Here is a 14285-nt window from a genome sequence, read left to right on the forward strand (position 1 = left end):
AGAGGTACACATACACTTGTGTACATGCTTTGATACACATATGTGCCTGCACCTATACACATACCTGCGTGTGCATACATGTGGGCATGTATACATGCATGAATACACGTGCATGTGCATATACACGTGCATAGACACATACGTGTCCCTGTGTCTCTGAGGTGGCTTGTTTCTCTCCAGTGTCTTCTGAGGGCAGTAGCCCAGGATGGTCCATATAGAAGTTGTGACTCGATGACTGAGGAGGTAGGAAAGATTTAGAGAATGATTCACGCTGCAATCACACAACAGCGGTTTCTGGGGTTGACGCTTCTCTTCCTCTCTTCTCCGCTGAATCTCTTCCTCTGCCATCGGCCTGTGTCCTCCTATTTTCCGCTCTGGCCCCATATAGGGGTGGCTGGCCCTGGGGCGCGAGGTTTGACAGCTCTTATCCGTGTCTGCTCCGCCGAGGGCCTTCTTCCCGGCCCACCAGCCCTGGTCTCCTTCCCCCGACCAGGTGGTCAGCTGGCCAAGGCCCCGATGGCCGGGCCCACGGGGTCACAGCTGAAGCCTCACCGAGCAGGATCTTGCCATCTGTGTTGAGCAAGGCCAGTGGGGGGACAGAGGGCATCACGAAGCCTTCCTTCCCTCCAGCAGCTCCAGAATGGGCTGCCCAAGGCCTTATTAGGTTCCTGGGGCTGCCCTAACACAGTCCTGCAAACAGGGTGTCGCCAAACCATAGAAATGTGTTCTTTCACGGTTCTAGAGGCCAGGGGTCCGAAACCAAGGCCTTGGCAGGTGGGTTCCTTCTGGAGGGCCATGGAACCCGTTCCATGCCTCTTCCAGCTCCTGGGTGGCTGGCAGTCCTTGGGGTGCCTAGGCTTGTGGCCACATCACTCCAGTCTCTGCCTGCATCTCACATGGCCTCGTCCTGTGGACTCATCTCATCTTCTCTTACCAGGACACATGTCATTGGATTTGAGGCCCACCCTAACCCAGAATGGTCTCAACTCGATCTTTACCTTGATTTCATCTGCAAAAGACCCTATTTCCATGTCTAAGGTTCCTGGTGGACTCGGATTTGGGGGAGCGACTTAACCCCATGCTCCACGTGTGTCCTATCACCCTCATCTTCACTGTCTCCAGGGAAGAACCGTTGTGATCCTTGCCAGCCAATGAGAGCAGGTGGGCACAGAGGTGGGGGCCTCAGCAGACTCCCTGATTCTGCCACAGGAAGAGGCAGGCTGGGACTGGCCTGAGGTCACAGCAGGACGGTGACAGCGCTGCCCTGGCCTCAGGGTCTTGGAGTCCAGGGCTCCCTCTGCACAGGGGGAAGAGGTGACCAGTTGCCCCGGGGAGCGGGGTGGGTGTGGTTCCTGCGCAGCCACATCCTGGAAGCATCGGACCACCTGACACCTTGCTCTGCCAAGCACTGACCTGCCCTCATTCATGCGTTCCTTTAGCAAGTACTTATTGAGTGCCCACTGTGTGCCTAACAGTGCACACAGTTATGCTCCCAAGAGCATAACAGGGCCCAAGTTGCTGCCCGGCCACAGTGGGGATGGAGGCAACCACGCAAGCAGTCAACATCCATCGGCCCAGGCAGACGCATGCAGGGAGAGGGGTCGGCTGAGGGCCGCAGATGCGGATGGGGCCTCTGAGCGTGGGAGGGAGGCTGCAGAGTTCCCTTCCAGCTCAGATGTCCACATCAGTCCTGGGAGGGAGGAGAAAATCAGATTTGTAAAGAGCAAGAGAAACTTGGGTGAGAAATGAAAAAAGTTTCCAAAGCGAGCTGCCTCCCGCCTCATCAGAAAATCGGACTTCCTTCCACTACTTTTCCTCGGGGAGGGGGACCCACGAGGCCGGCATCGAGGTGGGGGGCCGGCAGCTGTGAGCAGTGCCCCCGTGCAAGTGGGGAGCGAGGCACAGAAGTGAGGCTCCTGGGGCAGGACCCCCAGCAGAAGGCACCCGGGGACTTGGGGTTTGGATTTGGTTTGCCCCTGCTGGTGCTGGCCCCTTCCCCAGCCTGGCGCCACAGTGTCCTAGGCGAGGCAGAGCCGTGACTCAGGCTGGCAGCTCCCTGTGATGGACAGGAGGGAAGGGGCGTTCTCCCTCTGCTGGGATCTGGAGGCACAGAAGCCTCTGAGAGGGACCTTTGCGTGGACAAGGATGTCAGAGGCCTGAGCGTGCATTTGTACGCACAGATGAAGGGAATCCGGGCCGTGCTGCCGTCAGGGTAGCCAGTTAAGCATGGCGCTGGCCATGTCTTTGCATCCTGTCCATCCCACACTCAGAAAGAGCCCTGCTAGGTGTCCTCACTAACAATGAGTGGACGACATCGAGGCCTGAAAGCAACGCCCACATCAGGAAGCCCAGCGGCACCCCCACCTGCTCCTGGTTTGCTGTGTGGCACTGGGGAGACCATACGACTGCCAGCCCTCGCTGGACTCAGTGTCCACATCTGTGAGATGGGGCAGGGCCACATGCTCAGCTGACTTCACAGCAGTCACTCCAGTCACTGAAACAGAGAGCAGGAAAGGCTTCCCAGCCCAGGGAGGTGCCGTGTTTCCCTCCTCATGTCTGTCTCCTCCACCCTCCCCCACGCCCCCTGACCTCAACCACCCACTCTTCTCTGCATAAGCCATGGATGCCAAGTAGGCCAGTCTAAGGGCAGGTAATGGGGGCCCTGGCTTGTCCAGAGGGTCAGGGAGAATTCCAGGAGAAAGAGACATTTGAGGAAAGACCTGAAAGAAAAGTAGGCTCTAACTAAAGGAGAAGGAAAATCATTCCCCAGAGGGAAGGGCATGTGCAAAGTCCCATGGTGGGAGGCCGTGTGGGAAGTCTAAGGAACTGAGGGAGGTTGTATGGAGGGAGTAGGGGGCCTGATTCAAGAAGAGCCTGGAGAGGTGGTCAGCAGCCAGGCACACGGAGCCTTGTGGGCCATGGTACGGATTTTTGGATTTGGGTGCAGCTTCTGCTGCATTTGAAAACATCCCGAAACTTAGCAGCCGAAAACAACATCCATTTATTTCCATTTATTTAGCTCTCAATTCCACAGCTTGTCAATTTGGGCTGGGCTCAGCTGGAAAACTCTTCAGCCTTGGCTGGGCTCATTCATGCATCTGTCATCACCTGCCAGGTCGGTTTGAACCTGGCTGGTCTGGGAGGGAAGGAGGAAGGAATAGAGAAGTGATGGATGGATGGATGGATGGATGGGTAGATGGATGGATGATGGATGGATGGATGATGGATGGATGGATGATGGATGGAGGATGGATGGATGGATGGATGGATGGATGATGGATAGATGGATGGATGGATGGATGATGGATGGAGGATGGATGGATGGATGGATGATGGATGGATGGAGGATGGATAGATGGATGGATGGATGGAGGATGGATGGATGGATGATGGATGGAGGATGGATGGATGGATGATGGATGGAGGATGGATGGATGGATGGATGGATGGATGATGGATGGAGGATGGATGGATGGATGATGGATGGAGGATGGATGGATGGATGGATGGATGGATGATGGATGGATGGATGATGGATGGAGGATGGATGGATGGATGGATGGATGGATGGATGATGGATAGATGGATGGATGGATGGATGATGGATGGGGATGGATGGATGGGGATGGATGGGTGGATGGATGGATGGGGATGGATGGGTGGATGGATGGATGGGGATGGATGGATGGATGATGGATGGAGGATGGATGGATGGATGGATGGATGGATGATGGATAGATGGATGGATGGATGGATGATGGATGGGGATGGATGGATGGGGATGGATGGGTGGATGGATGGATGGGGATGGATGGATGGATGGATGGGGATGGATGGGTGGATGGATGGATGGGGATGGATGGGTGGATGGATGGATGGGGATGGATGGGTGGATGGATGGATGGGGATGGATGGGTGGATGGATGGGAGGGTGGGTGGATAGAAGGATGGATGGATCATGGATGGGTGGATGGATGAATAGATAGGTGGATAGATGAGTGGACGGGTGAGTGACTGGAAGGAGGAAGGGAAGGAGAGAGGAATGAATGGATGAATGGAAAAAGAGAGACAGTTTGGTGACACATCTGTTGTTTATAATTCTTTATGGAGCCAGTTTATGGAACTTGAGCCCATTTCACTGACTCACATGGCTAGAAACTGGTCTTTTCCTTCAACCTCTTGGAGGAGCAGGACTTAGTATAGTTCATCACTTGGAAGGCATTTTCTAGGGTCCCTTTCTGCCTTGACCCCAGCATCCTCCCTCCCTAATGGTGCCAGTGAGAGGTGGGCTGTGGTCCCAGCAAAGCTGCAACCAGGCTCCTCCTCACCTGTCACACTGGAAGCTCCTGTGACCTCTGTCAGAACAGGGGTGTGGAAAAGGCCACCTCTGCTGACTTGGGGATTTCTGGACTGGTGGACTCCCGGCAAGGGCCAGGTGGAGACGGGCTAAGAGACTCCGTCAACGCCTAGCAAATTCACTCTTTCCATCAAGCTTTATTTGCCTTTTAAAACTCACACTTGAATGCTAACGGCTCCCTCCGGACTCTGCTCGAACAGAAAGTGCACCCGGACCTGTGCACCTGCCAGGAGAGCAGAGAAGGGCTTGTCTTTCCTTCTCCTGTCCAAACTTCTGAGCTGCCGTTGAGCTGGACGCTGAAGATGCTAAAGAAATGAGGTCCCTCCAGCACATGTCTGTGGGATTGTCCCTCCCTTTGCAAAACGTCCATCCCCAGTTTTCCAAACTAACACAGCCCCACGCTCTGCAGGGCCCCCGTTCTCCTCCTTTCTGACTTGGCACCAAATACCGTCTATACTGAAGCCAGGGCCACCAAGATGAAAATGTGGCCAGACCTCTTCGTGCCGTGTGTCACCCACAGCACGTGACAGAGAACGTGCTTCCACCAGGTCATCAGAGAGCCCTGCGGCCAGCGCAGCACCGGCAGGAACGGGACCCGGCTGCCGCTAACTCCATCCCGGGAAGTGTATTTCCTGATGATAAACTGCCTGTAAACTGAAACCCAAACTGATCAGTGTTCTTTCCCGACTCATTCCCTTCTAGAAAGTTCAGCAGTACACAGTCATCATTCAGGCCACGGACATGGAAGGAAACCTTAACTACGGCCTCTCAAACACAGCCACAGCCATCGTCACGGTGACAGACGTGAATGACAACCCGCCAGAATTCACCGCGAGCACGGTGAGTACCTCGCACCCCGGGCTGAGGCACAGCATGCGCCGTGACCCTGACGCTCTGTTGCTTCTCCCTCTGCTGCCGTCTGCTAGAAGGCGCTGGACAGTACGGGTGTAAGAGGCCCCAGGCAGCAGGAGGCTGAGGCAGGAGTGGCACCACTCAAGGCGTTTGCAGTAGCCGAGGCCGGAGGCTCCGCCAAGGACCTGGCCTGCTTGGGGGGTTCTCCACTCCAGCACAGAGACACCCTGATATTGAGTGATGGTTGACGCCTTATGAGACTCCCAAGACAAAGCGAGCTGGGCACTCTGAATCCAGAGGAGTTGACCGGGGGTGTTTGGGCTCTGGCAAGAGGCGGAGGTTTCGGCCTCTTTGGGAGGCTTGTGTGTGGCTGTGTGTGCAGTGGACCTGCTGGGGGATGCCCAGATGGGGCCTGAGCCAGCGACCCTGCAGGAGCCTGCATGAGAAACCTACTTGGCCCTCCACGCCCACAGTCAGCATAAAGGGAAACTCAGGTGTGGGGACACACTCTGCATTCTTCCCCATCAGGCACGGCCAGCGGGGGTGACCAGCCCCGCACCAGGCTGCTGGGGACCTAAGTGACCAAGCGCTCTTGGTGGACATCTGCACATTCGCTCACAGAATGTGACTGGAGGTCCGTGGTGGGCCCGGAGCCCAAGAGTCACAGTGAGACAAACTGCCCTCAGGCAGGGAGCGTCCCCGCGGCAGACTGTGGGATCAGAGAGCCACGGGTCACGCGGCTCTCGTTGCCTCTGGACTCCAACGGAGCTGCGCTGCCCAGCGGCCTCTTCCCATGAAATCGTCAGGGCTCACCCAGTGCCCAGCACATTTGGTGATCCCCTCTGTGCAGTCTTCAGGGGGCCGGCCTCTGCTCTGTCCCTGATCACCAGCCAACACCCTCCCCTGATGACTCCCCAGGTCCTTGTCGAGCAGCACTGCATCCCCAAGCTGTCTTTTTGGGTCCCCCGAAGGGGTTGCTGACATGACGGGGACATGTGCCCACCCCACGGGTGCCCATCCAGAAATTCAGCAGGAGGCAGAGGAGAGGGTCAGCAAGGGCTCCCAGAGCAGTGCTAGGAGGTAGAGGCCGCCCAGGATCTCCGAGTCGCCTTCTCGGAGCCACCCCCTCTCCCAGAGGGCCGAGCGGATGAGGGTGCAGTAGCAATAACAGTAACAATAATAACTAGAGCCCACGCCCCACTGTAAGCCCTCCCCACCAGGCACTGGCCAGGGCCTCCCAGTCAGCCTCTCGCCCCCACCAACCCCTGAGGGTCAGGACCCAGTTATGGAAGAGGAAGCCAGGCTCAGAGAGGTTAAGTCACTTGCCCAAAGCCACACAGCCCAGTCCGTAAGTGGGAGCAGCTGGGATTGGACCCCAGAAGCAGTACTCTCATTCTGCAGCAAAGGATGGGGGACAGAGGGAGGGGAGGGAGGAAGGGAGGTAGAGGGACAGCGAGGAGGCCCCTCTTCTCACAGTGGGCCGGTCAGCTTGCTGTGAAGCCATCTCATGGGCCTGAGTCCCTCGAGCCCCACCACAGCATCGAGCATCCCCGAATCACTGAGTCCCCAAATCCTGTATCCATGCATCCTGCTTCCCTGTGCCCCCGCGTCTCTGCGTCCCGTGTCCCTGCACTCTGTGTCCCACGTCCCAGAGTGCCAGGCTCAGGGCCCAGCCCTGCTGGACCAGGCAGGCGGCGGGCAGGGGGGAGCGGTACCCAGAAGCGGCGCGACGGCCTTAGCCGTGAGGACACAGCACCATCTAGTGGGGAGATGGCGACCTCCACACAGAGAGAGCAGCTCAGGCCCCTGCCCACCAGTGAGGGGTGGGGTGGCTTCTGTTTCTATTTGCTGTCCTCGGTCAGCGGGCAATGGCAGGACAGGCTCAGGGCCAGCGTCCCGGGAGTTTGGACATAAGGGCAGCAGCATCCTGGGGACCCTGGGAGAATACCGATGCCCAAGCCGGAAGACCCTAGCAGGGTCTCCCCCACACCTGGCCCAGCAGACTCAGCTGTCCTTCTGCCTTCCACCGTGCGGGCATCACCTTCTGTGATGACGACAGGAACACCCGGCTGTCTAGGACGTGACCTGTCTGGTGCATGACCTGGGCTAGCTCATCCCTCACCACAGTGCTCTCAGGTGGGCACCATCTAACCCCCATTCTGCAGAGCAGGTAACCGTGTGGTGAGGAGCTGGGCCAGTACCAAGCCAGGCATCTGGCGTCATCTGTGGCAGTCGTGGGGCTGCGAGTGGGCAGCTCACACTGCTCAGAACCCATCTGCTGGGTCAGGGGTCTCAGATGGTCCAGACAGGTGCCCAGGCGCAAGGATACCGTTCCCGGGGACACACTCTTGTCCTGGTGCCAGCCTGCTGAATTCTAGGTGTCGGGCATGGCAGCAGCATCAGCACTCCTGACCTCCAGGGTCCCAGGCTGCCCCAGCGAACAGTATCTGGATCACAGCGGTCATCATGGAAACCAGGGCAGAAGGAAGCCAGGCTGATTGTCCCTGATGGGAGCAAAGGATTCACTTCCGGGCATGAGGCACGGTGGTGACCCCAGGGTCAGGGGCTCAGCCCAGCCCTCCTGGTTGGCTGTGGTCACCACTGGGTTTGGTTAGAAGCACGCCAGCGGAATGCGGAAGGAGGCATTGCAGGAAGGCGGGACTCGGCAGGAGCCCCCAGAGACTAGAGCAAGATGCCCAGAGCCCCAACCCGCCTCCTGATCCTGGTCCAAGCCTCAGTTTCCCCATCCCTAGATGGGGAGGGCGGGCCATCCCACAGATGCCCGTGGCTGCAGTGAGGGGTGAAGAGCAAGTGGGCTCCCTCATAAGGCAGATCGGAACCCTCGTCCACCCTCCCACCCCCAAATGGGCGGAATCCATCTTTTACCTTCAAGACGGCCAGCTGCTAATTTCCCAGGAGCTAAAGTAGGCACATTCTGGGGCTGGCCCCGTGGCCGTGTGGTTAAGTTCGCGCGCTCCGCTGCAGGCGGCACAGTGTTTCGTTGGTTCGAATCCTGGGCGCGGCCATGGCACTGCTCATCAAACCATGCTGAGGCAGCGTCCCACATGCCACAACTAGAAGGACCCACAACGAAGAATATACAACTATGTACCGCGGGGCTTTGGGGAGAAAAAGGAAAAAATAAAATCTTTAAAAAAATAATAAAGTAGGCACATTCCATCAACTCCAGAACGCGGGCACCCAGGTCCTGCGGGTCCTCCTGCTTCTAGTCAGACGGAGGACCTGCTCAGTGGACTGAGGGGCGATGTGCGTACAGAATAATGCACAAGCCTTCAGTGAAACCTTTCCACCAGCCAGCAGCAACCTCGTGCGCCGTCCCCGAGGCAGCCCCGGGCCGAGGTCCGTCAGCTGAGGTCCATCAGCCGAGGTGAGCTTCGCCTGTTCCAGTAGGTGGTGTAGACGAAGTCGCAGAGAACCCGCCACCCTCAGGGGTCTGGCTGCTTTCTTCCCACCCGGCGGCCTTGGGAGCCACCTGTGCTGCTGTCGCGGTGCAGCCGGAGCGACTCTGCCCTCGGCGGCTCTCCAGTCTCAGCCTGGGTGTTTTGGACCTTTTGTGAACAAACTTTCCTCACATCCCCCTACTTTATTTAATCCTTTTCTCCTTCTTGAAAATCAATTTGCATTTTTGGTCAGCTGATTTGCACACATGGGACAGCAAGTGAAAGGTATGAAACGACGTCCCTGGAGAAGAGCCTTGCTCTGCCTCAGGCGGGGCTTCGTGTCTGTTTCTTCCGCTCACGAAACGCCCTGGAGACCTTTCCAGGTCTGTGGATTCTGAACAGCCTTGGGATTTTTTTCAATGCTATTTAGAAATACTTTCAAGCTCGCAGAAAAGTTGCCGGACTGGGAATGGGAAGAAGAGCGGCCGACCGTGCCGCTCCCCCTGCCGACACGCCTGCGTGCAGTCAGCTGCCTGACGCCGCACGTCTACCGCTGCCCAGCGTGTTTCCTCGGGGGTCGCGGGCCTGCCGCAGTAGTCCTCAAGCGGTCGCCGCGCCTTTTCCACCAGAGACGGCCGAGGCCCAGAGGGCTGACTCCGGGCCGCCCAAGGCCACACAGTGACGCAGAGCCGAACCCACGTCTCCTGCTTCCTCGGGCCTCACTCAGTCCCACACCCCATCCTTCCAGACCCCAAGTGTGTCTTCTGTCCCCATGAGAGATGGAGCATCCTCCCCTGCCCCAGGCCGTGTCCTCTGCACCCGCCAATGCCCGGCCTCCTCGCCCTTCGCCTCTCCCGAGAGGGTCCCCGAGGCTGCCCCCAACTCCTGAGCACCCATGGGCAGGTCCGCACGGGGGACTGTGTGTCCGCTGCCCTGAGATGGCTCAGCTTTGACAGCCTTTCCCGGGTGGCTCTTCCTGCACTGTCTGCTCCTAGCCTGATCTTCTGCCCTCTGCACGTCAGCCACCCTGAAAACACGCCAGCTGGTCCCCCGGAAACGCCGGGTCCCGGGACAGCCCTTGAGGAAGTGATGGGAAGGAGGGAATGAGGCAGGGACGAAAACCTTCCTGATGGTGTGAAGCAGGTGTTTCTGCCTCTCTGTGCTGGGCATCCAGACAGGGATGGAAAGTCATCGACACGATGTCCCTTGATCTGCGTACACCTCTCAAAAATGGTCAGCCCAGGGATGACACTGAAATGGGGGCAGAATTCACATTTGACCTGAGAAGGTGACCTGGAGCAGGTTCCAGGGGAGAATTCCCACCTCCGCACCCAGATGGGAAGGTAGGTACAGCCTGGCTCCCTGGGACACCCGTGTCTGCCCCTCCGGAGACTATTCATCAGAAAGGCAATTGTTTGGGCTTTCAAACTGTCAGAGCACGAACTAATGCTTCCTCCCAGAGATGGGCCGCGGCCTGTCCTCGGCTCCAGCGAGCCTCAGGCAGTCCCCAGGCCCTGAGTGCAGTACAAGGAGACAGAGGGATGGCTTTTTTTTTCTTGGTGAGGAAGATTGGCCCCAAGCAAACATCTGTTGCCAATCTTCCTCTTTTTGCTTGAGGAAGATGGTCCCTGAGCTAACATCTGTGCCAATCTTCCTCTATTTGATGTGGGCGCCGCCACAGTGTGGCTGGACAAGTGGTGCCAGGTCTGCCCTTGGGATCTGAACCTACGAACCCCGGGCCGGATGGCATCCTGTGAAGAGAGGATAATGGCTGGGTACTTCTCTCCAGCTTCAGCGGCGCCTCGGATCCTGACATCCCAAGAGAGCATTCAGAAGCCCAGCCTCATTAGTCAGACCTTGGGGTGACGGGTGAGGGTAGGCGATGGGTGGGAGATGGGTGGGGTTGCGTTCCAGGCAGGGAGGGTGCTTGATCCCTCCCTCCAAGTGCTAACGTCCTGGAGACTGGGCCCCAGGACACTGCTTGTCACAGTGGGAGTGGGCAGGGCCGAGGACGGGCCACACCCCCAAACACAGCCCAGCTATTTTTATCGAGCTTAATCAAGAACAATCAGCAGGAGCTGAAGAGATGCAAGAGGGTTTTCATGATCCAGTTCCCATGTGTAAATGTTAATTAAAAGTGATTTTTCCCTTCCCCCACTCCACGCACGCGGTCCCCTTGCTGCCCAGCAAGGCTGTCGGTCGTTCAGCCGGCCACTCCACACTCAACACTCCTCGAGCTTCCTCACCTGGAAGATGGGCCCCAGTCCTGCCTGGTGGGTGCATTCCTGATGCCAGTCCCTCAGCAGATACCTGGCCCACGGGGAGACCCCGCAAACGCGCTGTTGTTGCTCCGCTGTGCATTAATAATGACGACCGTGAGCAACGTCTGGACGGGAAGAAGCAGCTAGAGACTGCGGACGGCTCTGCGGGGACAGGACCGTAAACCTCGCCTTTGGGAAAGGGCGTGAACAAACCTGGCCTATGAACCAAAAAGCTGGGGCAAGGGGGTTTCAAGTTGTTTTTTAACTAGAGGGTTGGGTCCTTTCTCATGAGCTGGCATTACAAGGAGCACTTTCTTGTGCGTTAATTTTCTCTCACAAAGGCACTCTGAGGTGGAAACGTAGGCTCAGAGGAGGCTGGCCCGGCCAGGGTCACCCCCTCCCCCCCGGCTGTCCTCAGACATGGAGGACATCCTCTGGGAGACATCCTGGCTGGGCACGGGCCTGCAGTGCCAGCTCTCCAGCTCCGCTAATTACAGTGAGGGGTCCCTGAGTTTCCAGCTCGGGGGAGGACGGGGCTAGGGGCGCTCCCCTCCCACTTAGACGCCCTCATCAATACCTGAGCCTCCTTAGGACCAGCGATGGTTGCAAGTCCTCAGGACAGAGACAAATCACCCCCTCGGGGTCAGGGCATCTGCAGGGCATAGGTGCCTTGAGGGTCTTGCGTGTGGTGGCTCTGACATCTCAGTCCTCAGCCTGGCTGAGGGGTCTTCCCATTGCCACCAGATCCTCCCTTATGCTAATGGAACCCTGCCCCAGGAGCCATGCGGATTTCTGCCGCAGAGCTGGGATTGTACTTGAAGGCCACACACAAAGATGAGTCGGCCCTGCCTCCCGGGATGGGGGCACATTTGGATTCTGCATTACAGTCGAGGCAAGAAATTCCCTTCCAATGCTCGTAAAATTCCTCCTTTCCCAAATACCCGCCTTGGCATCCCATGGGGCATGGAGAGGCTTTTCCTGGGCCTGAAAACCTGAAAAAATTGAATTAAAAACTCATTATGGCTGGGGAAGGGTAATAAGAAAATCCTAAACGAGATTTATCAGCTTAAGGCCCTTCTTTGGGAACCTTTATTAAACTTGCTTGAATTAAAATAGACTCTTGGAATAAGCTCCACCCAGAAGTCTGGCAGCAGTCGGCCCCAGGGCCGCCCAGCTCTCCCTGGGCTGTGCAATCTCAGGCCTGCGATTCTCGGGATGGAAACCCCACTCAGGAGGACCGGAGCCGAGTGCGTCGAGGCGCCCACTGGGGCCCTCGCTGGGCGTGGTGCCCCCTCGGAAGGTGCATGCAAAACTCGGGGCTCTTGGGGGACACCCCAGAACCGCCCCCTGCCCCCAGCCACTTAAGCAGCAGGGAAGCTGCCACAGCGTGCAAGTGGCCACGATCTCTGGGGGCAGGTGCGTCAGGCACAGAGGCTCTGCCAGGAGCACCCCGTCCTCTTGCCACCACCGGGCACAGGGACGTCTGCTCCCGCCTCCAGCACCAAAAGGGTGCCTCTCGCCTTCTGCCACCAAAGTGCAAGGCCCCCCTGCCTCGCCTCTGAATCACAGTCCCACAGGTGCATCTGACTGGCAGGTCCTAGGTCACCTGACCAGGTCATGGCTATAGAGGAGGCTGAGAAAACAAGTTTCTGGAAAATAAAGAAGGGAATTCAGAAGGTACTGGACAACCAGGCAAGCTAACCAATGTCCACTACACTGACCCTGGCAACTTAAACAGAAAGGGAATTCTTCATCTCACAGAAGCTGGAAAACCCAGAATCTAACTTCAGGTATGGCTGGATCCAGGCTCCAACAGTCACTAGGACCCTCCCCTGAGCCAGGCTTCCTCTGGGCTGGCTTCGTTCTCAGGCTGCAGATGGCAGCCTCCACCCCAGCCCAACACCGTCAGGCTCAGATGGTTACAGTACTGGGGCCAGAGACAGAGGCACCAGAACTGAGCCCCGATTGGCTGCCATAGGCCATGTGCCCATTTCTGAATCATTGAGATGGGGATGCAGGGGTCCAAAGCAGGGATCTGCAACCTTTTCCTGTAAAGGGCATATAGTAAATATTTTCCACTTTGGGGACCACACATTCTCTGTCGCAACTACTCAACTTGGCCACAGAAAATATGCAAATGAAGGGGTGTGGCTGTGTGCCAATCACACTTTAATGACAAAAACAGGCTGCGGGCTGAACTTGACCCTGTAGCTTGCCAGCTCCTGCGCTAACCCTTCATTCCCACCAAGCAGCTAAAGAAAGCCCAGGTGCCACGGCCCCAGGACACGTCCCCGGCCATCCCTCCCTCGGAATTCCTAAAGGGTTTGCAGAGACCTCTCACCCTGCTGGCCGGCTCCTCCCGCCGTCCTGGGAGGTAGGCAGCAAGTGCCCTGGCCCAGGTCTCCAGTGCAGGAAATGGGCTCAGAGGGGCTGAGGAACCTCCCAGAGGTCACACGGCTGCCCAGGGCCGAGCCAGAGCCGAGCTCTCAGCGACGGGCTCGCGGGGCAGGAGCTCTGCTGCACCAGCCTGCTCTCGGCGAGCTGGGCCCTGGGCCGGCTCGTCCCTCCTGCTGCAGCCGGGAAGCCACTCCGGGCCCAGTGGCCCCTTCACAGAGGCCAGGACACGCGCGGCATTCGGCTGCGTTCCCTTCCATCCCTGACCGTTAGGTGAAGCGCTGGGCCCCATTTTGCAGTGACAAAACCGATTCCTTCAGCCCACGGTGACACAGTTGCTGGTGGCAGTGGAATTAGGCCAGAGCCCGTGACAGCCTTGCACTCCCGGAGGTGAAGGGACCCTGCCAGAGTCTCGGGCCACTCTGGGTAGGCTGCTGTGAGGACATAGTGATGTCCCAGGGGAGGAAGTGACCCTGGGCCAGGCAGCAAATGCCCAAGTCCCGGTGCTGCTGGGAAAGCCTGGGCAGGGGTCCGCCAGCCGGAGCCGTGTCTCCAAGAGCACTGGAATGCCATTCGTGCCAGGGCCCGGCCCTGCCGGCTCGGCTCACAGCACGTCTAGCAGACTTAGGCCCCTGGGAGGGCGGGGGTCCGTGGTCCTCGAGTCCCCTGCCGGCTAGTGCAGATGGCCACCTGCCCGCCTCTCTCGCACTGGTGGGGCAGGCACTGTGCGAGCACCTTCCTGCCTCCTCCAGGCCGTCTTGGGGACAACTTGGGAGTCTGGCAATGGCCCCCACTCCCCCAGCCCTCCCCCCACCGCCTCAGCCTGGTTCCCACCTCCTGAGGACCGTTACAGGCCGGGGCTCTCACCCCACACACCTGTTCCTCCAGGAGCTCCCAAGGATAAAGTCGCCCCAGGACTGGGTCACTCCACACACACACAGCCCGGTGCCTCCCAGGACAGCCTGCCTCCTCCCCCCAGGTCCAACCCTCCCTTGCACACCATCGACCTCGTGGCCAGGT

General features: G+C 58.2%; 1 protein-coding gene across 1 annotated transcript in view; it reads left to right on the forward strand.

Annotated features, from left to right (window-relative positions):
- Positions 1-14285, forward strand: part of CDH4 (cadherin 4) — a 597773-nt gene that overhangs the window by 560808 nt on the left and 22680 nt on the right. Inside the window, exon 8 of the mRNA XM_070587692.1 lies at positions 5060-5197. Within this exon, the coding sequence (XP_070443793.1) occupies positions 5060-5197 (138 nt within the window). The remainder of the gene's footprint in view (positions 1-5059; positions 5198-14285) is intronic.

This window comes from Equus przewalskii, chromosome 21, assembly GCF_037783145.1.
Source record: "Equus przewalskii isolate Varuska chromosome 21, EquPr2, whole genome shotgun sequence".
NCBI classification, from domain to species: domain Eukaryota; kingdom Metazoa; phylum Chordata; class Mammalia; order Perissodactyla; family Equidae; genus Equus; species Equus przewalskii.